Here is a 27,797-nt window from a genome sequence, read left to right as displayed (position 1 = left end):
ATTTATGAACCCTGATGGTTTCTGCCAATGGTTCCAAAGCAACGATAAACAATAGTGGGGACAGGGAGCACCCGTCTTGTGCCTTTGCTAAGTTGAAAGGAGTGTAACTGTAGGCCATTTATAATTACTGCAGCCATGGGTTTGCTATAAATTACCTTCACTAGTGCCTGAAAAGTAGGTCAATATCCAAATTTCTCCAAAGCATAGCAGAGGTAACCCTACTCTACTCTGCCAAATGCCTTTTCAGCGTCTAATGATAAGGCTGCAACTGGAGTATCAACCTCCTTAGCTTTCCAAATAAATTGTAGCAGGCGCTTCAAGTTAGCCAAGGATGTTCTTCCCTTAACAAATCCAACCTGGTCAGGGTTTATAAGTTTTTTAATAACCTGATTGATGCGTGTTGCTATTAATTTTGCTAAAATGTTTCCGTCATTATTGAGCAAGGAGACCGGCCTGTAGCTGCCACATTCCTGAAGATCTTTGTCAGCTTTATGAATTAAGTAATTAATCATAGATGAGGGGAGTTCCGCTGTGCTAATTGCGGAATTGTATGTTTTATGTAATTCTGGACCTAATATGATTTTAAATTTTTTATAAAACTCTGGGTATTCCATCCAGTCCAGGAGTTTTACCTGATGGCAGTTGTGTTATAGCTTCCATTACCTCTTCCAATTTTATTGAGCTATCAATCCATTCCCTATCCTCATAATTAAGCTGTGGTAGTTTTAGATTTAAAAAAAGCATTGGCTTTTACTTTGTCTAGGTGTCCGTCAGATGTGTATTTTTTTTTTTATTATTATTTCACCTGTTCTGAATTTCAAGGTCTTTCAATTCACTGTGTCTTTTATTTTTCAGAAATTCTTTGTTCCATTTGTTCCACTCTTGTCTTGAGTTCAGCCACATTGCCTTTTACTCCTGTTTTTGTCACTTTGATGTCTGAAACGTCCTCTGCCACTTTCTGAATTATACATTGCAAGTTTTTATTCATACCGCGTATTTCTTTTAGTAGTGCCCCTTCGCCTACTCCGCCATCTTCTTCCCTGCTTTCCGCCATCGAGAGGGAGTCTGTCAATAATTTTGGTTTCTTTGCTCTATTTTCCCAGCTAGGGTTTTCCCATATATTCTCTGTTTATACTTTCATGATGTTGTATTTTATAGTTTTTTAAATGATTAAGGTATCTCGGATTCATACGGATTTAGGCTGGGGTGACGCAGCACTTTCAGTTTGCAACTGCTCCTCTCTGCACCATCACGTGACTCCCACTAATTGCATGTTTAGTGTAGCAAACAGGTCTCGGTCTAGGAACTGACTACAACTTTACACAATATAAAATTCAACAGGTACGCAGTAGGTATCGAAAGTTACATTTACTTGCAAGCAGCAAAGCACAGGTATGCAGTTCATCAAGTATCTCGTTCAGTAAGTGGCAGACTTCTAAAGCATCGTGTGTACACAGCTTCGGGTAATATGGAAACTACTGAGCCTGTGTCCAACATCAATTTAATTGCTTGGGTTTGTATTTTCCGATTTAACAGAAACTGTAACAGCACCACTTTTTATCAGCAACACATGTAAGGCTGCTTCTATCCACATAAGGAGGCTGTGTGGTCCAGTGGTTAAAGAAAAGCTCTTGTAACCAGGCGGTCCCCGGTTCAAATCCCACCTCAGCCACTGACTCATTGTGTGACCCTGAGCAAGTCACTTAACCTCCTTGTGCTCCGTCTTTCGGGTGAGATGTAATTGTAAGTGACTCTGCAGCTGATGCATAGTTCACACACCCTAATCTCTGTAAGTCGCCTTGGATAAAGGTGTCTGCTAAATAAACAAATAATAATAACATAAGGCACAGTAACTTTGTGTACTTGTTGATTAGGCTGGGCGCTACGACATACCTCAGCAAAATATCCATTCTTTTTGCAGTGTCTGCACTGAGCTTCTTTTGCGGGGCATCCAGAGAAATGTGCAGTATGTTGTGTAGATTCGCAGTGGTAGCATTTCCTGCCTTAAATGTTTTGAGTTTGTGGCTTCTCATTGGCGTTGCCTTTGTAATTTTTGGTATAATCAGTCCTGTTCGTATGCCTGCTTCCCCCTGCGTCTGTACTGGCTGAACAGCTTGAACAACACTGGCTGTATCTTGCCTAATTGTTTTCACTTCAGCCAGTGATGGTTGGCTAGCAATGGTTATAGTCTTCTGTAATGTCAAGTCTGATTCAAGCAATAAATGCTCTCTAATGTGCAGCGTAGTAGTATCTCGGATCATATCATCCACCATGTCTCCCCATTAGCATGTAACACGCAGTTCCCTTAAAGGTGCGATGTACTGGACTGTTGACTCACCCGGTTTCTGTCCACGTTGGCAAAATTTGTAGCGCTCAGCCACCACATTCACTTTAGGCACGAAGACGTTCTTTAATGCAGTAAGTGTGGTACTGTACTTATCATCTGCAAGTGGAAAAGTATAAAATATACGTTGTCCTTCTGCTCCTAAGCAGTGTATGAGCAGCGCACATTTTCTCTCCTCTGCAAGTTCAGTGTCATTGATTGCAAGCAGGTAGTTTTCAAACATTCGGATCAAGGCATTAAATGTAATAGTAGGATCCCCAGGGCTTTGAAGAAAAGGTGCCGGCGAATGCAGGGGAAGGAAAGCCACACTGTTGTGTAGTGGAGTAAATAAAAGTATGTACGATTCTAAGGTAGTTTTTCGATCATGCATAAGTGCAAACTCAGACCACGTTGTTTCCTAGTCTACATCTATCTATGCAGTTCTAGGACGTCAGCCCATTAACAGTGCCATCTACTGTCAAGACCCAGTACTACAACACCACAGTTGTTAAGCTTGTTAAGTTACTTAATACTCAAAATGAGCAACATGTGGTCTATTGTCAATATTTGTATTATACATTTAAATAGTAACAAATTTGGTTGAGCCCAGGCTTACCTTCTGTGTCTTGAGCTTTTGTAGGTTTAATGGCACATGATTCTTAACTAAGATCAAATGCTTAACATCTATTGTTACTTAGAGCTGTCTGGGGTTAGGAAAACGTGTAATACAGTATGTGCCTCTTGCAGTTCCGAACCCTGCAGTTTAGAACGGGGTACCCCTCCGCCCCTGTGCAATTTATTATTTTGTATTTGTTTTGTTGTATTATTATTATTATTATTATTACTATTATTATTATTATTATTATTATTATTATTGTTATTGTTATGGTTTATTTATTTATAAATATGACGGCAGAGCCGTGTTTTGTTATTGTTTTGTATTGTTTCACAGCGTGGGTGGGAAGCTCCATCCACATTTAAACCTTGTACAGAAGGTGACCATCTCCCAAGTTAATTAATTGTTTAATTGTTGCTAATCGGGAGATGGTCACCTGTATATAAGCTTGCAGCTCTCTACACTCGGGGTGGGTGTTCAGAGGAGAGAACGTGAGAGAGCGAGGAGAAAAAGGAGAAAAGAAAATTTTAAAAATCAACATAGGATCAGTGAAAGCGATCTGCCCAGCCTGACCTATTGTTTTGTGTTCTTGGTTTGTTTTTGTTTGAATATTTATTTTGCTCTGTGAGCTCTGTTTTTGTTTAAATATTTTATTTGTTTTTGTTGCTTAAATAAATGGCGCATGGCACGTCTTTTGCCCTGCAGTACTTGCCTTTGTTTTCCTTCCTGTTTCTGGCCTGACGTCACCAAGTCAGGCAACCTGTCACACGTGGTGTCCAGCGTGGGATCACCAGCGCCTCCGGGACTCAGGCCGGAACGTGTACTGCAGGTTTTTGTTTTTTTTTACTTTTTGTTTGTGTGTCGAGGAAAATGGGAAGGAAGAGCTGCAAGAAGCAGCAAAAGCGGCAGCAGCCGCAACAGCATAAGAGGTGGTGGTCCCGGGTTCCAACTCAGTTTGGACCCCCAGACTGGGCAACTGAGCAGGAACAATGTAGAATGGAAGGGGCTCCCATGTGCGGCACCTGGGGTGAGTTCGGGCATGACAGGGAGGACTGCTCCTACAGTGATCCCCAATATGAAGAGGCCTGGAACCAGGGCCTGGTTGGGCATGCCGAAGAATGGTTCTTGGCAGTAGACCAGACCCAGTTGTGTCCACAGCCCAAGAAAGGGAAGCCCCCAGGTCCAGAGCCCAAGCCTACACCAGCAGAGGAGTGCCTGCTGGTCCCACCACCATCACCAGAGGAGATGATCTCGGATATATTGTGAGAAGTGTTGAATTTAAATCAAGGGAAGTAATGTTAAAACTCTACAATGCTTTAGTAAGACCTCACCTAGAATATTGTGTTCAGTTCTGGACACCCCGTTACAAAAAGGATATTGCTGCTCTAGAAATAGTGCAAAGAAGAGCAACCAGAATTATCCCGGGTTTAAAAGGCATGTCGTATGCAGACAGGCTAAAAGAATTGAATCTATTCAGTCTTGAACAAAGAAGACTACGCGGCGATCTGATTCAAACATTCAAAATCCTAAAAGGTATAGACAATGTCAACCCAGGGGACTTCTTTGACCTGAAAAAAGAAACAAGGACCAGGGGTCACAAATGGAGATTAGATAAAGGGGCATTCAGAACAGAAAATAGGAGGCACTTTTTTACACAGAGAATTGTGAGGGTCTGGAACCAACTCCCCAGTAATGTTGTTGAAGCTGACACCCTGGGATCCTTCAAGAAGCTGCTTGATGAGATTCTGGGATCAATAAGCTACTAACAACCAAACGAGCAAGATGGGCTGAATGGCCTCCTCTCGTTTGTAAACTTTCTTATGTTCTTATGTTCTTATGATCTGGGAGGCCCTCCTCCGTCCTGTAGAGGCGTCCTGCTGGTGCCCCATCTGTGGAGAGCGAGGGCATTCCGCTCAGGGATGCCACGCCCGCTCCGCTCAGGGTTGCCTGCTGCTCCGCATCGCCTGGGGTTGCCTGCTGCTCCACATCACTTGGGGTGGTCTGCTGCTCTGCATCTCCTGGGGCGGCCTGCTGCTCTGCATTGCCTGGGAGAGCTATGTCTTTTTGTACTTCACCACGAGCACTTTAGCACTCACTCATGTGTGTGTCTTTGTGTGTGTTCTACTGTGTTTATGCTTTCAAACTGTGTATATTCTTTCGGGACTGTAACCTGTTGTTTTGGATCAGTTCAATACACATTGCTGTGTACTGACTGGGATTATTTTTTGTGGTCACCAGACCACGATTATAAATAAATGTATTGTTTAGATCATGAACTTTGTTGTCTGTCTTCTGTTTTGTAATCACATCACCACTTTGTCAGTTATAATCCACACTTTGTTTTTTGTACTAACTGCAGATCTGACATTAAATGAAGTTCCTTTAAAATGTTTTAAAACACCATGATTATGTTGCAAACTTTATGTCCCAGTTTTATTGACACCTAGCAGCAGGTCTGCCAGAATGGTTTAGCACTTAAACCATCTCAGATATCATACAGCCATCCCTCTGTCAAATTCCATGTGGGCTCAAATAGCCTTGTCCATTCCATTGCTGATGTCATGGAATGGTCTGCATTTGGGGGGGGGGGGGGGGGGAGAGCAGCTTATATGATTCCTAATACCCACTCAGGGTGAGAGAGATAAAGAACATTCATATGGAGAACAGGGAAAACAAGGAAGGGTCTAAGTAGCCTGGATGACCCATGACAACGTTTTAATTGTTCCCAAAACTTGTTGGCTACTTGGATTTTACGGGCACAAAGAAGCTGTTTTTTTGGGGGGGAGGGGAGTTTGTAAAAAGACATGAACATTTGATGTAGACTTGCAGAAAAATTTCCCAAGCAACCACCTCTTTTGAAAAACAGAAAAAGGAGAATTGATTAACATTTTTTTATGGAAAATCAAGCAATTGTTTCTCTTGTATCTGTTTTTACTTCCAAAAATCACCACCTGAGGACATTGTGGACTTTGTTGACGGCAAGCAAATCTTAAATAAAGGATATGAGTACCCAGGTGAAGCAGAATTCCACTTTGGTCCACTCAATGGCAAAGGCCTATGACCCAAAAGCCATGAAGAACCAAGGGCCTAACACCACCACTGGCACTGCACACAGGCTGCCTGTGGTGTCAAGCAAAAACTCTGTGGACAGCTTTAACCTAATGGATATCAAGATCGACTCTTTGAGCCGCAAAGTGGACAAACTCATCACCATTCAAGAAAATGTTCTCCATAAGCTGGACAGCATGTCGGAGGATATTGTCAAAATCGAAAATGATGTTGAGATATTGAAGGTGGACAAAGATGAAAACATCCAAGCTAGTAGCAAGCCCCATGAGGTGGAAACTTCCAAGGGGATTAAAGAAATATGTGTAGAAATGATGAATATGCTGTCCACTGTGAACCACAGAACACAGCAAGAGGCAACAAGGTTGGACGGGATGGAGAAAATAGTTCTTGGCATCCAGCAGGTCATAAGCTTCATCGGAGAAACTGTTAAGAATTCCAGAATTCTCAAGCTTATTCTTAAAGGCCAGGTTTTTCCGAATGCTGCCAATGAGGAGAGAGCGAAAAACGAAAAGCATGAACAAATAAGTGCCAAAAAGAATGCGTCCTCTGACAAAAGTGCGGGCGTGAATAAGAAAACTGAAAAGGTCAGTTGTGCACTTCACACATCAAAATATATTTTATATATATATATATATATATATAATTGCTAGAAGCTAACATGGCCTACTGAATAATCTTAATTTATGATACACTACCAAATTCCAACATTGTTTTGAAAACATACAGTAACTCAAACCTCCAGACATGTTTATCAGTTACAATGGCAGCCAAACTAATAAATAGACACTGTGTTGATATGAGCTAGCAACGACCAGGAACCCAGTACTGGGTTTCAGAACTCTTTTTTATTTAGAAGCCCAGGTTTCATTTAATGCTTCTCTATAGTGGCTGGCTAGCACAAAAAAAACAGAGTTGGAGAACAATTACACACAACAATGTACACTACACACTGTGGCAATTTGTTCCCCTTTCCTACTCATTATAAGCACATTTATCCTAACCAGTTTTCATTTAAATTACAGTTGGAGACCCCCGTCATTTCTTGTTAGATAGTCCATTTTCACTTAATACACGACATTATGTGCACATCTGGTTTACTAGAATTGGGGGACAGGGGATTTACACAAAGTAAATAGTCTTCTGGCATTCTCCACAATTAAATCTGCTTTAAATTGGTAAAATAAATTGTTCCTTTCCTAAAGTTACCTGGACAACTCCCAATGGGTAACAAATTATCTACCTATAGACTTATATCGCAATGCCTGTATGATCAGTTGTCACAAAGACGGCCGGAGTGGGTGGCGTCAGACCAGAAACAGGAACACAATAAACAGAGAGATGGGGTTTTGGTGAGGCTGAACGCGTGATCGCGTTCAGCATTTAATAAACAGAACAGAAAATAAAAGGTTTGAAACAACAAAACCACAGGACACGGCACTACACGCCAAAATAAAGAGACAAACAAAACGACTAAACACTAAACAGACGGTGCAGGACAGACGAACAAACACGGTGAGTGAAAACACTTAACTATTATTATTCTTCTTCTTCTTATTATTATCTTTGCCTCCGTCTCCAATCCCGTTCTCCACTCACCGAACACCTCACCACGACTGACTAAAAATGTGCCTATTTATACTGTTGTGCTGGGATTCAATTACTAATTAATTATTCACTTGAATCCCAGCACGTGAATTAATTCTGTGCAACCCCGTGCTCGCATATTATATTTAACCAGCACGTGAAGTGATTTGTGCTCTCCTCGTGCCTAAATACAAATCTACACTTTTTAAATATACGTGAAACACAGACCCGCTTATATCCCGTGTACCAATCTATACACCAACATTAACATACGCACGCATACATACATACACAGAACACACAAATGCACACAGGGGCGGGGCACTTTGCCACATCAGTTCATAGAAGATTAGTGAAAACAAAATCCCTGTATAGATAAACAAGAAAAACTACTGATAATTAATTGGCTAATTTTCAGCCAGTGCTAATTTCTAATCTAACACTATGACATATATTTGTGCTACATCTGCATCATAAAGTCTATCTAAATGATATGCACTGAAACAGCCTGGAAGATATCGCTTATAGCAATCAGTGCGTTTACATGACAAAACGTTTTCCGAAAACTAATGTTTCGGAAAACGTCACTTTTCTGGGTTTACATGATTAATGATAGAAAATCTAATCAGATTTCAACTGTTTACATGGGTTGAAGTTTTTGGAAAATGCAGGATATCTTCGCATGCAAAGTACTGTAGAAGCCTAAGAATGGAGACCAATCTAATATAGTGCTTTATCGAAGTGTCAGGTATTAAATTCAAAGATTACTATCCTATACCTCTATTCAGATTCCCCACAATGTGCAATCAGCCTTTCAAACAGCTCATCCTGTTCTATATTACCAGTTTATTTTGCAGACATTATTTTAAATTATCACGTCATTTTAAAAATGGAAAACATATGCTGCTTCAGTATGGGCTATTAACAAATACATACAGACTTTAACAAATGTATTACTTTATCCCTAACTAGACAAATGCATGCATGCAGACTGATTATTATTATTTTCTCTGTTTTCTAAAACCACGTGTAGGAATTAAGGTCAAAGTTTGCACATGTGCAGTACGAAATTTCTAGGTGCTGTTTTCCAAAAACTGACTTTCGGAATATTCCGATACATTTTCCGAAAACTGTGTTTACATGACTTTTGATATCGGAATTAGTTTTCCGAAAACTTAGTTTTCCGAAAAATATCGGAATTCTTATGCTCATGTAAATGCACTGAGAGTTTCTCAACTTTTTCGTAACAACGCCCCCTAAGGATCAGCTGAGCTTAGTCATCACTCCCTTGCCACAGAATATAAAACAAATAATAATTGCCGATTAGCAATACCGTTTAAATAACATCAATTATTAATTACATTTAATTCCACTAGTTCCGAGAATTACAGAGAAATAATTCATAAAACAAAAATAATTAAACCCCAGTCACTGGTATAATCAACATGTAGATACATACATAAAATGCTTACTGTTATGGAACATTGCCAACATATTGTAGCGTTTTCGCGCAGTGCGCAGGATAGACAAACACAACACGCCGTTTTCAAGTTCAATGCTTTTATTTATGTACTTCTTTAAGAGCCCACTGCTCCAGCCACTTGCTCAGCACCGACCACAATGAGCGTGCAACGCCCCGTTTTATAGCTAAGCCCCGCCCCTTTATGTTAATCGGGTGCCAGAGCGAACAGCTAACCCATTGGTCCCCAGCCGCACAGCAGGACCAATGGGCACACACAACAAACAGCCTATGACAGGGGCAGCTCGCACAGCCAGAGACAGAGCGAACCCGCAGCTACAGGTAATACAGACGGGGGAAAGGAACACAATACAGCGGCATTAACAGACAATAGAAACAAGAGGGAATACAGTACACAAACACAATACACGGATCGTTACACTACCCCCACCTTAGCCTTTTTGCCCCCAAAAAGTTCACAAGGCTCCATGCAGCATATGACTGGGCTCGGCAACCTCCACCCCTGAAACACAGACCCCCTCCCCGCATGTCCGGTTTTCCTTCCAGGGCCTTTGGTGGGTGAGCCGACGGGTCGTGCTTCTCTGCTGAGCTGCGTGACTCTCGGTACCCCAGTATCAGGAGCTCGCTCTTATGCCACAGGTGTTCTCCCTCAGGCGCCAGCGGTTCTCTTTGCTCCTGTCCCTTGGTCGCGCCCTTTGCAGGAGCCCTTAAAAGGACTGGCGCTTTCAGTGGTAGCTCTCTTAAGGCAGGTAGCAGTAGTGCTTTCTCAAGCGGCGGCGGCCCTGGCTCTCCCTCACGCGGCGGCGGCCCTGGCTCTCCCTCACGCGGCGGCGGCGGCCCTGGCTCTCCCTCACGCGGCGGCCCTGGCTCTCCCTCACGCGGCGGCGGCGGCCCTGGCTCTCCCTCACGCGGCGGCCCTGGCTCTCTCTCACGCGGCGGCCCTGGCTCTCTCTCACGCGGCGGCCCTGGCTCTCTCTCACGCGGCGGCGGCGGCCCTGGCTCTCTCTCACGCGGCAGCGGCGGCGGCCCTGGCTCTCTCTCACGCGGCGGCCCTGGCTCTCTCTCACGCGGCGGCGGCGGCCCTGGCTCTCTCTCAGGCGGCGGCGGCCCTGGCTCTCTCTCACGCGGCGGCGGCAGCAGCGGCGCTCTCTCGGGCGGCGGCGGCAGCGGCGCTCTCTCGGGCGGCGGCGGCAGCGGTAGGCCCCCCATCTCCCACGCGGGAGATAATCTAGACTCCTTCGCTAGCCTCCTCGAACGACCACCCCTCCTCCGCTTTTGTTTTCGGGCAGGCAGTAGGTCCCCTTCCTCCTGGAAGGGGCAGCACGTCACCTGGTGCCCGAAATCCCCGCAGGCAAGGCACCAGCCTCGCTCCTCCAAGTCACCGAGGAGATCCTCCAGTCCGCCGTCCCACCGGTTCTGTGACGGCTTGGAGTCGTACCACAGCCATTGGTCCATCTTTGTCTTCTCCTGGTCCTGCTCAACGCTGGATTACTCGTTGTATTGATCCCGCTTCTGACACCAGTGTAGCGTTTTCGCGCAGTGCGCAGGATAGACAAACACAACACGCCGTTTTCAAGTTCAATGCTTTTATTTATGTACTTCTTTAAGAGCCCACTGCTCCAGCCACTTGCTCAGCACCGACCACAATGAGCGTGCAACGCCCCGTTTTATAGCTAAGCCCCGCCCCTTTATGTTAATCGGGTGCCAGAGCGAACAGCTAACCCATTGGTCCCCAGCCGCACAGCAGGACCAATGGGCACACACAACAAACAGCCTATGACAGGGGCAGCTCGCACAGCCAGAGACAGAGCGAACCCGCAGCTACAGGTAATACAGACGGGGGGGAGAGGAACACAATACAGCGGCATTAACAGACAATAGAAACAAGAGGGAATACAGTACACAAACACAATACACGGATCGTTACAATATCTTCTTTGCTTGCGCCATGCTGTGGATAGCAATAGAGATATGCGAACTGGTTCCTTTGAAATCGGGAATCCGGTTCCTGCTTTGGAACCGGCGAACCGGATACAAATATCAGGGATATTTGAAAAAAAAGGCCTGCAAAATATTTATTACAGCAAATGTGGGTTTTAATTTTTTTTTTAATGATATGTATTTCTCTGGAGAATAATTGAGTCTCACTTTTACATGACGTGATGAAAACGCTTTGGATAAAGTGAATCTTCTGCACCTCAATGGGATCATTCGCAAGACAACCCAAAGCTGAACACGACACGATTTCAGCTATCTATAAAAGTAATGTAACCCCAAGTCGATGGGGCTGTATTTCGGCTTGGGATCTAACATACACTGACCTATTTGCACATACCATGTGGTTATTTCTTTAATTGTAAGCTTTGTCAAATTTGCAATTAACAAGGTTCATATACAAGCACACAATGGCTTTCGCTGTTGTAATAAAACTGTTAATGTGCAAACTTGTTAACTTTAATTATACAGGGTGATTTCATAGATTGCACAATATTGTCGGAACTTCTGCTCACACATTGACAGAGCTCAAAGTTGGCCAAAATCTTATGAGCATCTGGTTCCTAGCTTTTAAAATTTGGTCGCCATATAAAAATATATCGGCCAGGTAAAATACTGTAGCGATCTTGGTTCCCCCGCAGGCAGGCGCCTCACACAGGGCGAGGCAATCCACACACAAGTGGAGGGCGGGCGCGAACGCGGGACCTCTTGCACTAAAGCATAGTGCCGATACCGTTGTACAAAATAACCGGTTCCGTTGCAAGGAGCATATATCGGGCTTATGTCTCTGTGTGTGATTATGTCACCTACCAGCCCTATTGTTGCCTTCCCCCGTGCACGCTACAATACTATATAATGACGTCACTGTTTGACACCCCCCTTGGTCAATACACGTGCCTTAATCCACTGTAAAGACAGCCCGAATATATTCTTGTTTAATCACCGTTACAAATCAATCTACCCGAAAAAACGTAAATATAATATGAATTTGCTTGTGTAATTTACCTTTTACTGCTATGTGAAAGTAAATCTCAATTTTTGTACACATCCTATGAAGTTCATGAACGCTGTCAATGTGCTATATGAAACAAAAAAAAATCTAAGTGTTTACAATCAGTGGCAATAGCAGCTACTCTATCTCTATGGTTTTAATGACAAGTTGTAAAATTAAAACAAATGGATGCTGACATTGAGCAACGTGATTTCAGTAGTTCATACAATAGCAGACTTTGAATAAACTTTATGAACACAATGAAAACTGAACAAACCGCACGATTAGCAACAACACGTTGGCTACCAGATGTCAAATTATATTACTTTCGCTAATACATTTTACAATGTAGTACTAAATACAGTAAGTTAGTGTCTACTGCATCTACACAACGAACACGCACTGAAATAATATGCGCTTAATAATGGGGGGGCTGATTGGACCAGATTGGAGTACATTACTGGTACACTGTGTGTAAGTAGTTAATCAACATTTTGAAATAAAAGTTTCCTTAATTTTGAATAAGAAAACACAACGCCCCCCACCCCCTTTTTTTTTTGTAAACGCCCCCCTTTGGCTTCAGAACGCCCCCTAGGTGGCGGTACCGCCCCCGTTGAGAAACACTGGCTTATAGATAGCATGACAGACAGGAACAAACCCTACCCAATGCATCAGTTAAATATAAAAAAAACAAAGGCCTATATATAGACTTGTAACGCAATACTGGCTCTCAAGTACACGTTCCATTCCAAAATTATTTTAAAACCGACAGGTTGGCATAAGTGGAGGAAAACCGGAGGACATGAAGTTCCCAAAGCAAATGTCTTGGCATACTATTGTGACTTCCCTCATGTGCACCAGCACCGTGAACTCCAACTGACCTATGAGGTATAGTCCTCAATAAATCAAGTTTCCAAAACATGATCAGGTACAACAGATTACAGTACCACTGGCCAGCTAATAACTTCTCAAAGTGTCAGCCAGTTGAAACATTACTGTCTTCTGCCAGTATTGAGACCTCATAACTATAGATGGCTCCATGTTTAATAAAATAAAACTCAATACCCTATCTAGCAGGTTGCTAGCCTAAGCTGCAGTTATAACAAGGTTGGGAAACAGCTGCTGTAATGTTGAAATTATATACAAATGTCAACATTTACTGAGAGATTTATACTTGTGCGTGTGTGTGTGTGTGTTAAAACATGTACATTTTAATTTATTTTCTTAGTATAAGACATGAATAATATTTCATTCAATAAATGTATATATACAATACCGAGCATATGGGTCTAAATACATGGAGAACAACATGTAACAGATGGTTGCTCCAGTGTCATAACTGCAGAGATTTTTCAAAGAAAACTTACAGTATAAGACCTGAGAAGCTGAACTAAACATCAGGGGCAGTGAATAGGGTGCTGCAACTGTGAGGCTGCATTGAAAATGTTGAGTTTCATGTTGTTGTTCAATTTTGTTATTAGCAGTGGACAACTGGGCAAACCTGTTTATCTATAATGACGGTGTCAGGTAGTAACCATAACATTGACTTATGGTATATTCAAAACAAAACCCAAAGGTGAACCCTAGATAGTTTATATGATTAAAAGAGTTTAAAAGAGCTCCTGAGTGGCGCATCTGGTAACGACGCTCCGAGTGGAGTGCAGGATGCGCCCTATAGCCTGGATGTCGTCGGTTCGAGTCCAGGCTATTCTATTACCGACCATAGACGGGAGCTCCCAAGGGGCCCAGTGACCCCTGTAGTCTGGCCGGGCGCCTGCGGGCTTGCCTGTAAGCTGCCCAGTGCTGCGTTGTCCCCCGACGCCGTAGCTCTGAGGTAGCTGCACAGTGAGTCTGCAGTGTGAAAAGAAGCGGTCGGCTGACGGCACACGCTTTGGAGGATAGCGTGTGTTCGTCTTCGCTGCTCCCGAGTCAGCGCGGGGGTGGTAGCAGTGAGCTGTGCCTAAAAATAATTGGATATGCCAAATTGGGAGAAAATGATTAAATAATTGGCGATTACCAAATAAAATAAATAAATAAATAAATAAATAAATAAATAATAGTTTAAAATATTAATAATTTCCATGGATGTGTTGCTGTGTGGTCCAGTGGTTAAAGAAACGGGCTTAACCTCCTTGTGCTCCGTCTTTCGGGTGAGACGTAGTTGTAAGTGACTCTGCAGCTGATGCATAGTTCACACACCCTAGTCTCTGTAAGTCGTCTTGGATAAAGGCGTCTGCTAAATAAACAAATAATAATAATAAAAAGAGCACATTGATATGCCACAGGCTGCAGTTGGGGCCTCTCTGATGCTATCATAGGGGTCAGATAACAGGCGCTTGTGAAGAGTCAGCGCGACTCAGGGGACATTTTGCATGACTCTTGTAGGACAAGCTGTGGTATTTGCAGATTAAAATACAGCTGATCTGCTTAATTTCATCCCCTCTGGGGAGCGAGTCTACCTTTAACAGTTGCTACACTGTTGCATATTTAGATTTGTTTAATTGTTGGAACTTCTCACAAAGTGATGACACTATAGCAAAAATAACACAGATACTTTATTGTGTACAATAATTAAGATCTATGGAAATAAAGCACACACACAAGCAAAGAAGTAGCCTACTGCACAATTTAAGATTTTCAGTATTCAAAACCTCAGTATCAATATATTTACATTTAATTCCAACTCCTTCCTCAGACAGAGTTTAAAAAGTACTGCTGTGCAGGCCTTTAATTAAAAGCTGAATCTGTAGCTTTTGTTAATTAGAGACTTGGAAGTAATGGGGACCATTGGACATGCATTATTTAATACTAAGGCTAATTCACCTTGTATGGTAGACAGATATATGTTGGGATTTACAGTTCCTGTGCAAATGTCTTTTTAAAAGTTATTGTTCCACAGATATTATAAAATGTAAACATGCTTGCAGCATACAAGCTTGTTAGAGAATGAATACACATACATACTTACTTCTACATGTGTGCACTGTTGTGTAGTGTAATAGTCATTTGTATATTTTGCTTCATTTTATGTAAAATAGTTAATGTGTATAGTCATTAAACTGTACTATTACATGACTTACCTCATTAACCACAGAGGAAGAATATTTCGGTTTATTTCTCATATGAAGACAGACTGTCCATTTTAACAGTGTATGTCTGCATCAAATGTTACACATTCTTAACTCAATCAATCATAGATAGTGTAGCACAGTGTGGTCTTTTATAGCATCTAAAACAACCTTGAAGCAATTTATACATTAATACTCAGATCGAGTGGTTCATAAGACAACATACCAACCCTTTGAGCAGTTTGCCACCTGTTTTCACTGATACAACATAAGGCACAGAGCAGCTGGTTATTGGGGGATGGTTGGGGGAGGTCAGTGACTTAAAGGGTACATCAGCACTACATGAAAAATAAAACATAAACTATCCCACTTTGCTGTTTCAAATGTATTTGGTCATTGTATAATAATCCGTATGTGCCCAAACATCTGCATAATGCCACACTGCTATGTCCAAAATCAATGTTCTCAAGCATCTCTTCTGAGCCAAAAAACATGACTTCCGCATGTATCCTCACATGTGCTCTGAAATGTACCAGCGCATGCCCAATGAAATGTATTACCTCAGTGTGGAAACACACTAGTTTGTGTGACAAACATGGTCCGTCTAATTTTCCATAAGGAATGGACTTGTACCTGCTTTCGTTTTGTGTAGTAGACATGTGGAAGGGTGTGGGTATTCACTGACACGGGAGACAGAAATTGTAGTTAAAACACCACACAGGTGCTCGGTTTTATTTTTACTCCTGTGAGTTGCACTGCTTTGCTTGAGCCCGTAGAGGGCGCTGTGGTCCGTGGTCTGGCTACCAACTATGGTATCCAGAACCTACGGGAATACCACGGCAGGGTACTCAATACAGATCAGGGGCACTCGCAGGTGCTCACAAATAAAACGAAAAAGGCAGAAAGAAACAGGGAAAATAAAACACAGTAATGAAAACTACAAAATAAATGTGCTGCACTTTGCAGCGTGATTTTCCCCAGTCGCCGCTATTCGTACGACCCGGGTCTCCGTCCTACTCTAGGCTGTTCCTCAGCTCACTTCACAACAGTATCAGGGGCTGCCCAAGGATTCCCCACTTTCTCTCTCTTTAGATTATTTTCTTTAATGTTCTGTCCGGAAGTTTTTCTCCCGTCCTTCTGTAGTCAAACGAGACCACTGGCTCGTTGTTCTGGTCTAAAGGGGCAGATCTGAGGAAACAGCAGAGTATTAATTTATAGGTTCAGCAATCCCACTAAAACCCGCCTCCCAGCCACTCAGAGAGGGGGAAAGCGCACACACCCTCTTCCCCACCTCTCTGTGTCACCGCCATGACTGGCAGGCAGACCCCACGGGACTGCCGCCCCCCTTCTTGCAGCATTGTGCATGCGTCAGACGGCCAGTCCAGAGCTCTCCCTGTTACAAGACATCTTTCACATTGTACACATTTCCTTCACATGTTGTATTTTGATGTATTATTATGATTAATGTTGCAATCCCCCCAAAAATAAATAAATAAATAAACCTTTGTGCTGTGTAAGTGGTTGTGGGGAAAAGAAAACTAAGACAGAGTTGTTCTCATTTCCAACTAATGAAGGGACCTACCCACAATTATAGCAGCACTGTGTTATTTCAATATATGTCCCCAAAGTCTTGGATATAGCTCCAACTGATTCAGAATGTTTGCAGAATGGACACGTATCAAATAAACTAGCTAATGAGATTTAGAAACAATGAACATAAGAAGGTTTACAAACGAGAGGAGGCCATTCGGCCCATCTTGCTCATTTGGTTGTTAGTAGCTTATTGATCCTCATCAAGCAGCTTCTTGAAGAATCCCAGGGTGTCGGCTTCAACTACATTACTGGGGAGTTGGTTCCAGACCCTCACAATTCTCTGTGTAAAAAAGTGCCTCCTATTTTCTGTTCTGAATGCCCCTTTATCTAATCTCCATTTGTGACCCCTGGTCCTTGTTTCTTTTTTCAGGTCAAAAAAGTCCCCTGGGTCGATATTGTCTATACCTTTTAGGATTTTGAATGTTTGAATCAGATCACTGCGTAGTCTTCTTTGTTCAAGACTGAATAGATTCAATTATTTTAGCCTGTCTGCATACGACATGCCTTTTAAACCGGGATAATTCTGGTTGCTCTTCTTTGCAGCAATATCCTTTTTCTAAAGAGGTGACCAGGACTAAACACAGTATTCTAGATGAGGTCTTACTAATGCATTGTAGAGTTTTAACATTACTTCCCTTGATTTAAATTCAACACTTTTCACAATATATCCGAAGACATTTCTGAGTCAACATAAACTCCTAGGTCTTTTTCATAGATTCCTTCTTCAGTTTCAGTATCTCCCATACGACATTTATAATGCACATTTTTATTGACTGCGTGCAGTACCTTACACTTTTCTCTATTAAATGTAATTTGCCATGTGTCTGCCCAGTTCTCAATGCTGTCTAGATCATTTTAAGTGACCTTTGCTGCTGCAACAATGTTTGCTACCTATTTTTGTGTCGTCTGCAAATTTAACAAGTTTGCTTACTATACCAGAATCTAAATCATTAATGTAGATCAGGAATGGCAGAGGACCTAATACTGATCCCTGTGGTACTCCACTTGTTACCTCAATCCATTTTGAGGTTTCTCCTCTAATCAGTACTTTCTGTTTTCTACATGTTAACCACTCCCTAATCCATGTCCATTTCCTTGAATCCCTACTCCGTTCAGTTTGAGAATTCATCTTTTATGCAGGACTTTGTCAAAAGCTTTCTTGAAATCTAAATAAACCATGTCATATGCTTTGCAGTTATCCATTGTCAATGTTGCATCCTCAAAAAAATCAAGCAGATAATTAGTTAGACACAATCTCCCTTTCCTAAAATGGGTAATTTTCCATTTTGGATCTTATTATAGTTTCCATAAGTTTACATATAATAGAAGTCAGGCTTATTGGTCTGTAGTTACCTGGTTCGATTTTGTCTCCCTTTTTGTGCACCGGTATTGTGTTTGCAATTCTCCAGTCTGTCGGTACAACCCGTGTGTCAAGAGACTGTTGCGTGATCTTGGTTAGCAGTTTGTAAATAACTTCTTTCATTTCTTTGAGTACTATTGGGAGGATCTCATCCAGTCCAGGGACTTTGTTTATTTTAAGAGTTCCTAGTCCCTTTAACACTTCTGCCTCTGTTATGCTAAAGTTATTTAAAACTGGATTGGAACAGGTTGACATGTGGGGCATGTTGCCCGTATCCTCCTTTGTTAAAACTTGTGAAAAGTAATCATTTAATATATTTGCTATTTTTTCCTCTTTGTCTATGATTTTGCCTTTTGTATCTCTTAGACATTTTACCTCCTCTTTGAATGTTCTCTTGCTGTTATAATATTGGAAACACTTTTTGGAACTGGTTTTAGCCCCCTAGCAATGTTCATTTCTATCTCTCTCTTGGCCTTTCTAACTTCCTTTTTGACTTGTGTTTGCAGTTCCAAGTACTCTTTCTGTGTACTTTGTTCTTGGTCCCTTTTAAATGCTCTGTAAAGTGCCTTTTTTCTCTGAATATTTTTTAATTGGTCTATCAAACCATTTTGGCAATTTTGTTTTAGATTTAGATTTGTCTACTTTTGGGATATAATTGTTTTGCACCTCTAGTACTACATTTAAAAAAAAAAACAGCCATCCTTTTTCCGTATTTGTTTTCTCTATTTTACTCCAATCTACTTCTGTTAGTCTCTGTTTCATACCTTCATAGTTTGCCTTTCTAAAATTGTAAACCTTAGCTTTACTCATTAATTTTTGGGTTTTAAAAAGCACTTCAAATGAGACCATGTTGTGGTCTGAGTTTGCCAATGGTTCTCTGACCTCTGTTTTAGTTATTCTGTCTTTGTTATTCGAAAAGACTAAATCAAGGCATGCCTCCCCTCTAGTTAGAAGCAGTCATTTGTCATTTCCACCATTCCAATTTCATCTGTTGTGCTCCCCACCGGGTTTTCCCATTTTATATGGGGGAAGTTGAAATCCCTCATTAATATGGCTTCTCCTTTGCTGCACGCATTTCTAATGTCACTGTATAACAGATTATTTTGCTTGGTGCCTGAATTTGGTGGTGTATAGATTGTCCCTATTATTATGCCCTTTGAATTTTTGTCCACTATTCTGACCCATATTGATTCTGCATTGTTTTTTTCTTCCAGATTTAACACCTGGGCTTCAAGACTATTTTCATGTATAGCGCTCCCCCTCTGCCTCTTTTGTCCTGCCTGTCTTTCCTATACAATGTATACCCACTAAAAACACCCAAACAGACACAGTTACAATGGCAAGCAAAAATCTACAAACGGAAAAAAAATACCATTCCACTACCATATCATTAATGACAGCATAAAAGACAGCATTGAATGGATAGAGATAATTTTGCTCTCCAGGTGAAATGAGCTAGGAAGTATAACAGACTACTTGAAATTAAAGAGTAAGTAGCAGGGTTCCAAAAAATATAGTGTTACACATCCCCATGTGCTGCTACAACTGTTTAAATAACGTACCTGTAATTTTTCTTTTCATTGTTAACATCCTGACAACTTTTTACACTTATAACTTTAAAGTCTGTTTCAAAGCACTTTTCAAAATGTCCGCTCTAGTGCACTGGGTTTTGAGATATGTGCTTCACTACAGGAAGAGCGATAAAAAACAAACTAAAAAAACATAACAACAAGTGCTCTGGCTTTTCCGTTCCATACCACATCATGCATCATTTTTGCTGTTGGCAGTAATCCTTACAGTATCAGTGGACTAGAGCGGCCATTTTGAAAAGAGCTTTGAAAAAGACTTTAAAGTTATAAGTGTAAAAGGTTGTCAGGATGTTAGCAATGAAAATAAAAATTACAGGTATGTTATTTAAACAGTTGTAGCAACGTATGGTGAAGTGTAAGGCTATATTCTTCTGAACCCCGCTACTTACTCTTTAACTAAGAGCATTCTTTATCCTTAAAATTTACTTACTTGTTTGCATTAATAAGTGTTTCTTTAAAAATTCCCATGTCAGACGTACGTGGAATGGAAGTGTTCAATTTATAGAATTACTTCATTATCTGTAGCTTCTTTTTGCTTGAAGGAGTTTTCCCTCCATCTTAGAAATTAAACCATGTTAGTATTGTATGTAATTGACTTTTGATTAGAAAAAGGTTTCTTTGATGAATCCACGTTTTTTTGAGAAATCCACAGTTCTCTTTGTTCTCTTTGACAGAATCTTGAGTTGAATTGGAAAACTGATGAATTCAAACATTAAAGGATTACTTCCTAGAAATGTTTTCCAATATGTATAATATGTGTTGACATATTACTCCACCAGATCAATACATTAGTTCTGTTTTTTTTCCAGTCAAGGGATCACAAAGCAAAAGATGTAAAGGAAAAGTCATACTCGAGTCTTAAGAGACTGAAATCCCACAAAAAGAAGAAACCTCCAGATGCTACAGGTAAAAATCAAAAGAATTCTGAACCTTATCCATCAGCCTTCTTTCCTGCTCAATGCAAAGTAGTTTATTTGAACTTAAGACAGCAGATTTTATATAAAACATAGGAATAACTAAAATGTGTTCAATCTATGCAATTCATTCATTATATATTTTTGTTCTGTTTAGATCACACTAAAATCAGTTAAGCAAAGATAAAACTCTTTATTACCCCAAAATAATGAAACTTCTAACACTGCTATACTGTTATGGGCCTTGAAGGGATTCACATAGTTCAGTACAGTAAGATGCTGAAGAACTTACTTGGGAACTTTTGTTCATTTACAGGGGTTGCTCAGAAAAACGATTGGGTATTGGATGAAAAAGTTCAAAAGCTAAACAAACAAAATGTTGAAAAATCAGAGAAGATCCCTTTACCACAAGAAAAAACTCAAGTGGTAGATGAGGAGGACCAGTCTACTGCTGTCCATACACAGACACAAGAGTTACTTGTTCCAGTCACTTCCAATGATTTAGCCAATACCATTGTGAGTGCCTGTCCTGCTGAAGACAGAAAGCAGGAGATGGTCACCACTGAGGTGGACAGCCAAAAGAAACATGAAGAAAGTCTTACATCACCGGTGTCAGATGGTGCAGGACTTGAAGATGAGGTGAAGGAGGGACGAGGTCACCTCAAGGAATCATCCAAAACCAAGGATCAGGAGGAAGATGGAGCAGAAAAAGATGCACAATCCTGGTCAGAATTTGAAGATGAAGATGGGGATCACGAAGAAGGAGATGATGAACAAGAAGAAGCTGAGGCAGAAGAAACAACTGAAGCAGATGAAGTTTCCCCAACAGAAGAATCAGCTCCAGAGACTTGCCTTTTGGAAGGCGCAGATGAAACAGAGAATGGGCTCCTTGCAGAAACACAGCTCTATGAAATCCTTGGTGGGATAAACAAAAATTGCACAGTGATGCTTCAGAGGTAACTTTTCATTGGTTAAATATATGCTGTTGCTTCTAGAAATTGTGAACCTAAAGGTTAAAGTCTAGCATCAGAAGGTAGTGGTATCTGTTTATGTATATAACAAAGGTTTATCCATGCTAAGTTATATTGCTCCCTATAGAATGAAACAAGATCACTGACATGGTTGTATGTGTTTATGTAAAATAGTTTCCTCTTAAAAGCAGGCACATAAAAAAGGATATTTTTGCAATCTTAGCATTCATTGTGGTTGAGCAGATATTAGTGGGTACACCTTTGTTGGAGCTATTTAAATCAAAGACTCTCGCTAGGTATTGCACTTTGCTCCTTTTTTGGTAAGAAAGTAAAAAGTAGAAAAAATAAATAGTTAATTACTTGATATATTCTCCAGGTATGAGGACGGTGAAAAGGAAGTACTGTTATCAGAAGAAATGGGAGGAGAGCAGGCCAGTGAAAGTGAACACTTGGGGGACAGCACCGGCAGCAAGCGCAGAGTGTCCAAGGAGGATCTGGTGAAGGATGACAACAAAAAGAGCCGAGTGGAGTCTGAGAGTGAAGAACCTCACGTAGAGGAGATTCTAGAGCCAGCCCAGTCCGAATGTGTTGTTGAGGAGACCAATGAAACTTGCAGTTCCTTAGAGGAGGACAACAATAACCAGAAGCTGCCATTACCAGAAGACCAGAATTTAAAGTTTATTATTGGTGAGGGAAACACATTTTTCTTCCATTTTTATAAGTGCAAACTATTTATTAGTAACCCACAATTGTGTTAATAAAAGTGCCATATACTTGTCTTAAAGATCCATCATCATAGTATATGCTTTTTTAAAAAAAAATATAAACAATTTTAACTTACCATAAAATGTTTTCGTGCTGTGTTTTGCTGTTCTCTTCTTTTCCCATTTCAGAGAGAATTCATTGGGTTACCTGAGCAAATCCTTTGCATATTTTTTATTTAGAGCCCAAAAATAAAATTCCAGCCATCAAAAAATAACAACAACTTGCTTTCAAAAGACTGCAAGAATCAAGATTTACCTGCTCACCTCAATAAAAGTAACCTGTCACTCAAATACTGCCACCTTGTCAGTGGAGAACAACACTCAGGTTAGCTTTTTTCTAAAATGACTAGTAATGATAAGTTCTTAGAATGTTTGTTATAAACATTTACCAATTATTTATTAATTAATAACTGTCAGTCAATGTGACTGACAGTTATTGTGATCTTTTTGCCCTTATAAGAAGAAGAAGAAGAAGAAGAAGAAAAAGAAGAAGATTTATAAAAAAAATAAACACAATGCTGTTCTATTACGTTCTGCCATAATATTCAGTTCAAAAGATACTTTTAGGGACATTTTTTAGAGTTGGATAGTTTAATAATTAATATGTGTATTTGTAAGTCTTTTTTCTATTATTACAGCATTACACCTCAGCTTACAAACAGATCAGTCTTGGTATTTAATACAATTACCATTGCTGTAGGCATTTTACAAAAAAAATATGTTTAATGGTGTCTAAAAATAAAACATGTCTAAAATCAATAGGCCATTGAGTTTATTCAACCCAGATGACAATGCTGCACATAATGCCAGGTAGACTGTATCCTAGCAACCCGAGCAGCTACTGTTTGTAAAAGTTAGCTCGAGGGAACTCTCTGTGAAAATAGGTGCATCTACTGACTTTCATAGCGGTGCTCCTGCTACTACCTGACCGGAAAGTATGAAAACAGTAATTCAGGGAGTGCAACAAAATATCTAAAATACCAACAAACTTTTGAATAGATCAAAGTTGCCCAAAGAGGTTAATAATGCGGTTATTAATAAAGTGATCCAGAAATGTAGGAAACAGCACAGTCATACATCTTACAGGTATTGTTATAACCTTTATATGGGTGTGATACTGGCTCTGTTAATCCTTTACTGCATGAATTTAGATTTTAAATACTTGCCTTAACATCCTGAGATTTTTTTCAGAATAGTGGGGACATTGACAATTGTAGATCCGTCAGTAAAAAAATATTTAAAAAATGGATATATAATGCAGGGGCGACACCAGAATGATTTAATCAATCAAATTGAGGGTGGGTGCCAACAGATATTTACAGTAAACCTATGAGTAATCGCAATGCTTTCTGACCTTTCAGATATCAGCCCTTCACCTCCAGCTCCCTTTGACCACCGGGTTGTCTCTGCTAAACCAGCTGAGATAACCCAATTCTACACCCTCAACAAGAAGGAGATTCTCGGAGGGTAAAGACATTTATCAAACTATTGTTGCGTAATCCACTCTGAGAAGAACTATATGACAGGGGGGATGGATTATAAGAATGAATGCACAAAAGCAGGTTGCATAACCAGCTAGTTCTCTTTATTCATAACTCTCAAGTCAAGTGTGCTATTTATACCAACTGGCTTGGGTTATGTGAAACTGAACCTGCGGTGCCAGCTGAGAAATAATCACAAAGTGTTAATCCAGGCCTTCAAAGTCCTAGAAAATCAATCCTCAAGTATTTATGTTATTTGTTTTTTTATTGATTTGTTTTTGTGGGTAAGAAGCCTTGTGGCTGTGCTCATCTGTGAAATATAAGTAATCATGAACAAAGTAGATTTATATTGAATTCCAATGACATCTGCCACTTTTTGTAAAATGTATCAGATTAGTTTTGAGTTATATATATATATATATATATATATATATATATATATATATATATATATATATATATATATATATATATATATATATATATTGCTTCAGTGAGTTACAAGAAAATAATTCCATCTAGGGTTTCTGTGACGTCATAAATTATGAGACCGTATGTTGTTATCCGTTAGTGCTTCAGCTTTATTTGGATGATGCCTTTACCTTGTTTTAATTTCCTGTTCCTCTCCAGTTTCTCTGAGATACGAATGTGCCAGCTTTACATAATTTTATTAACATATTCTCATTTTGTTGATCATGAATGAACATTTCTGTCAAATGGTTCAAAGTTCAAGTATATTTTCCTCTAGAGGAAATATCACTTTATGATCTCACTACTGTGGTATTATGCCTTTTTTTAATGACTCAGGATGCAAATATAGCCTTCATCCAATATATATATATATATATATATATATATATATATATATATATATTCTTTTATAAAACGTATCAGATTAGTTTTGAGTTATTGCTTATATATATATATATATATATATATATATATATATATATATATATATATATATATATATATATATATATATATAATCCAGGGCTGGCAATGGAACGTGAAACAAACAATGTGATTGGTCGAGCAGGTTCCAGCTGTCCGTATATTGGATGGATATGGGCAGTTGGAGCCTTGTCACATATTCTAAATCACTGCGCTGCCTCACAGAATTTAAAGTATTGGACAGTAACCATCTTGCTTTTACAGTTGCAGATGTACAGCTGTAACTATGAAACTGAGTGACCAATTACCTGCAAAAAAAATCACAAAGTAGTAAGCAGACATGCTGATTTGGATGAAGAACAATTAAATTAAAAGGAAGATAGAAAAAAAATCGCTGTCTTTATACTCAGTCAACCCGAAATAATGTATTTTTAGCAGTTTTTAAATGCTACAGAAAAACACAAAAAGACACATTATCCACCCCTCTCAGACTCAGACCTTGAAAAATAACTGAATTCCGAGACGTCGTTGTATTGATTTTTATACCTACTGTCTGTTCTGCTCAAACAGTGTGTCTGCACTGTCAGTGACAGGGAAAATAAATAACTCAGTGCCGTCTCAATTCAGCCTCCTGGTATATTTCTTCAATGGCAATGTCCACAATATGAAAAACACAGATGTACTTTCTTTTGCATGTTCCAATTAAATGAATTGACTCAGCTTAACTTAGTGTGTAGTTAAAAGTTATAAATGGGACTACTTTATTGGCGTAAGGATATTTAATAAAAACACTAATAATTTTTTGCCCTAAACATGATTTATACTATTTTTTTTCTTCAAATCCAGTTTGACCTAGATTATAAATGCAATTATATATATACACACACACACACACATACTGTTTTTACATAACAGTTAACGTATAATACAAATGAATAAAATTTATTCTGCATTTTGTGTTTTAAAAATAAATATCCAACAAAACGTGCTCTTTACGCACTTCCTCTGAACTCTGCAACTCCTCTGCCTGTACTTTTATTTTATTTGGCCACATATGATGTCTAGTCTCAAGCTGTCGATTTCCGGTGTTCGTACGTGGAGCACAGCAGCTGGCATCATAGAAAAGGGAGGAGTGTAAAGATGGAGCAGTCAAAACAAAGTTATGTGTGGAATCATTTTGAGAAAAATAAGACGACACAGTTAGATGCAAGATGTGAAATATTGAGCTTAAGTATGCAAACAGCACCGGCGCTATGATAAGTCATATTAAGCTAAAACATGCGTTGTGTGCAAAAGAGGACAAAAACAAACAACAGTGACGGTGAGCTATAACAGCGGTGCTGTCTGATCCCTCGTTTATTAAATTAGCAGATGCTCGAACTCTTGAGCTGCACGAGGAACAATGGCAATTAATAGAGGATATCCTTTCTGCTTTGAAATGTGAGAAACAGCCCTGTCCGCCGTCATATTTGTTTACACCGTCGAGTTGAATTTGTTTGAATTTCAGAAAGTCAGAAAACAGTGACAGTGATATTTTAATCACCATTTTAGTGTTTGGATCTTTCTTCTGTAGTATGTTTTGTAATTTGTTTTCTGTTAAGTCACAGAATCGATGTTTAGCAGTTTTTTCATTCAGCCATTTTCTCTTGTTAGGAGAGGAAGTAAAGGTCATTCCTTTGAAAAGAGGCGGGACTGACAGTGATGTGAATCAATCACATGTCAGAAGGAGACTATTACACACTGGTGTAATGATGTTAGGGCAATAGTTCAATCTATTTTCGCTCCTATGATGAGGTTTTAACCAATCACAGACCAGAATTTCCAAATACTGATATATAAAATTAGGTGTGCACCGATAAAGATTTTCTTGGCCGATACCGTTAGCCAATGGTTTTCTATCCATATCGACCGATACCAATAATAATAGGCAGTGCAGGTAATCTATTGTAAACTACTAGAACAAGACATAGGGCTTATATTCAAACTGTTTTATAATGATATTGTTGTTTTATTTCAGAGGGCGCTTCGGTCAAGTTCACAAGTGTGTTGAAAATTCATCAGGTCTCACCTTAGCTGCAAAAATCATAAAAGCCAAAGGTTCAAAAGAAAGGGTAAGTTTTGAGTAAAAAAATACAAACTACTAATTTTATATAACAAGAAAGGTCATTTGTGCACTACAATGCTTGATATTGACGAGGTGCTGACCAGTATAAGGTAATTACATGTAATGAAAGTAGAGTCTCTATGGTAATGCAAAAGTTCCAAATTCTTTCAGCCAAACTTTCAGTTAAGATGGCTTACCAAAAGAGTTTCTGTAGAGACATTCATGGTAGAACTCTTGTCATCTTGCTTCAAAAGGATTAATTATTTAACTCCCCCTGTTCCCCTGCAATCACTCGCATCCATTCCTCGCATGCACTCACAGTCAGTCACCCCCAACTGCGTTTCCCCTACCCCTCAACCACTCACACACCCACACAAGTTAACCTCTGAGGAGCCCCCACCCTCCCTGAGATCATCACAATATATATACTTATTTATTTATTTGTGGTGCTGGTAACTGCAGGTTAAGAATTTTAGTGTAATACTATTTTACAGCATTGTGACAGGATGGCTGCGCGGTGACGTCAGGTCAGATGCAGGAAGGTAAACACACTGACACCAAATACTGCAGTTTAACATAAAGAGACACGGCGGCGCCGTTTTTATTAAGCAAAAATAAATCAAATATTTAAACAAAAACACTGCTCACAGAGCAAAATAAAAGGTTCAAACAGAAACAAAATCACGAACACAAAAATATAAACTGAATAGGTCAGGCTGGGCTATCGCCTTCACTGTTCCTATACGTTTTAATTTTTTAAGATTCGTTTCTCTCTCGCTCGCTCCTCGCCGCTCTCTCATACACCCACCACGAGCTGGAGAGCTGCAGGCTTTTTATACCGTGGCTGAGGGGTTTAACTAGCTAGCAATTATTCTATTACCCCTCGGCCACAATCCGCACAAGTTTTTTTAAATTACTGTGGATGGGGCTACCCATCTACGCTACTAAACAAATATAATAACAAAACAAACACGGCTACAGCGTCACATTTATAAACAACA

At 40.0% G+C, this 27,797-nt stretch overlaps 1 protein-coding gene across 3 annotated transcripts in view; it reads left to right on the top strand.

Moving 5' to 3' along the window:
• Positions 1–27,797, top strand: part of LOC117400043 (myosin light chain kinase 3-like) — a 77,646-nt gene that overhangs the window by 35,527 nt on the left and 14,322 nt on the right. For 2 of the 3 annotated variants that reach the window (XM_059022620.1, XM_059022621.1), the window contains exons 1-6: positions 5,591–6,592; positions 20,478–20,574; positions 20,899–21,538; positions 21,930–22,240; positions 23,679–23,784; positions 26,710–26,803. In XM_059022620.1, the coding sequence (XP_058878603.1) occupies positions 5,942–6,592; positions 20,478–20,574; positions 20,899–21,538; positions 21,930–22,240; positions 23,679–23,784; positions 26,710–26,803 (1,899 nt within the window). In that variant the 5' untranslated portion in view covers positions 5,591–5,941. Of the gene's footprint in view, positions 1–5,590; positions 6,593–20,477; positions 20,575–20,898; positions 21,539–21,929; positions 22,241–23,678; positions 23,785–26,709; positions 26,804–27,797 lie in introns of those variants that run through there. The other variant, XM_059022622.1, reaches the window with a different exon arrangement.

This window comes from Acipenser ruthenus, chromosome 4 (genome assembly GCF_902713425.1).
Source record: "Acipenser ruthenus chromosome 4, fAciRut3.2 maternal haplotype, whole genome shotgun sequence".
In the NCBI taxonomy this organism is placed as follows: Eukaryota; Metazoa; Chordata; class Actinopteri; order Acipenseriformes; family Acipenseridae; genus Acipenser; species Acipenser ruthenus.
Note: the sequence above shows the minus strand (reverse complement) of the source record. Positions and strands in the feature narration are given on the sequence as shown.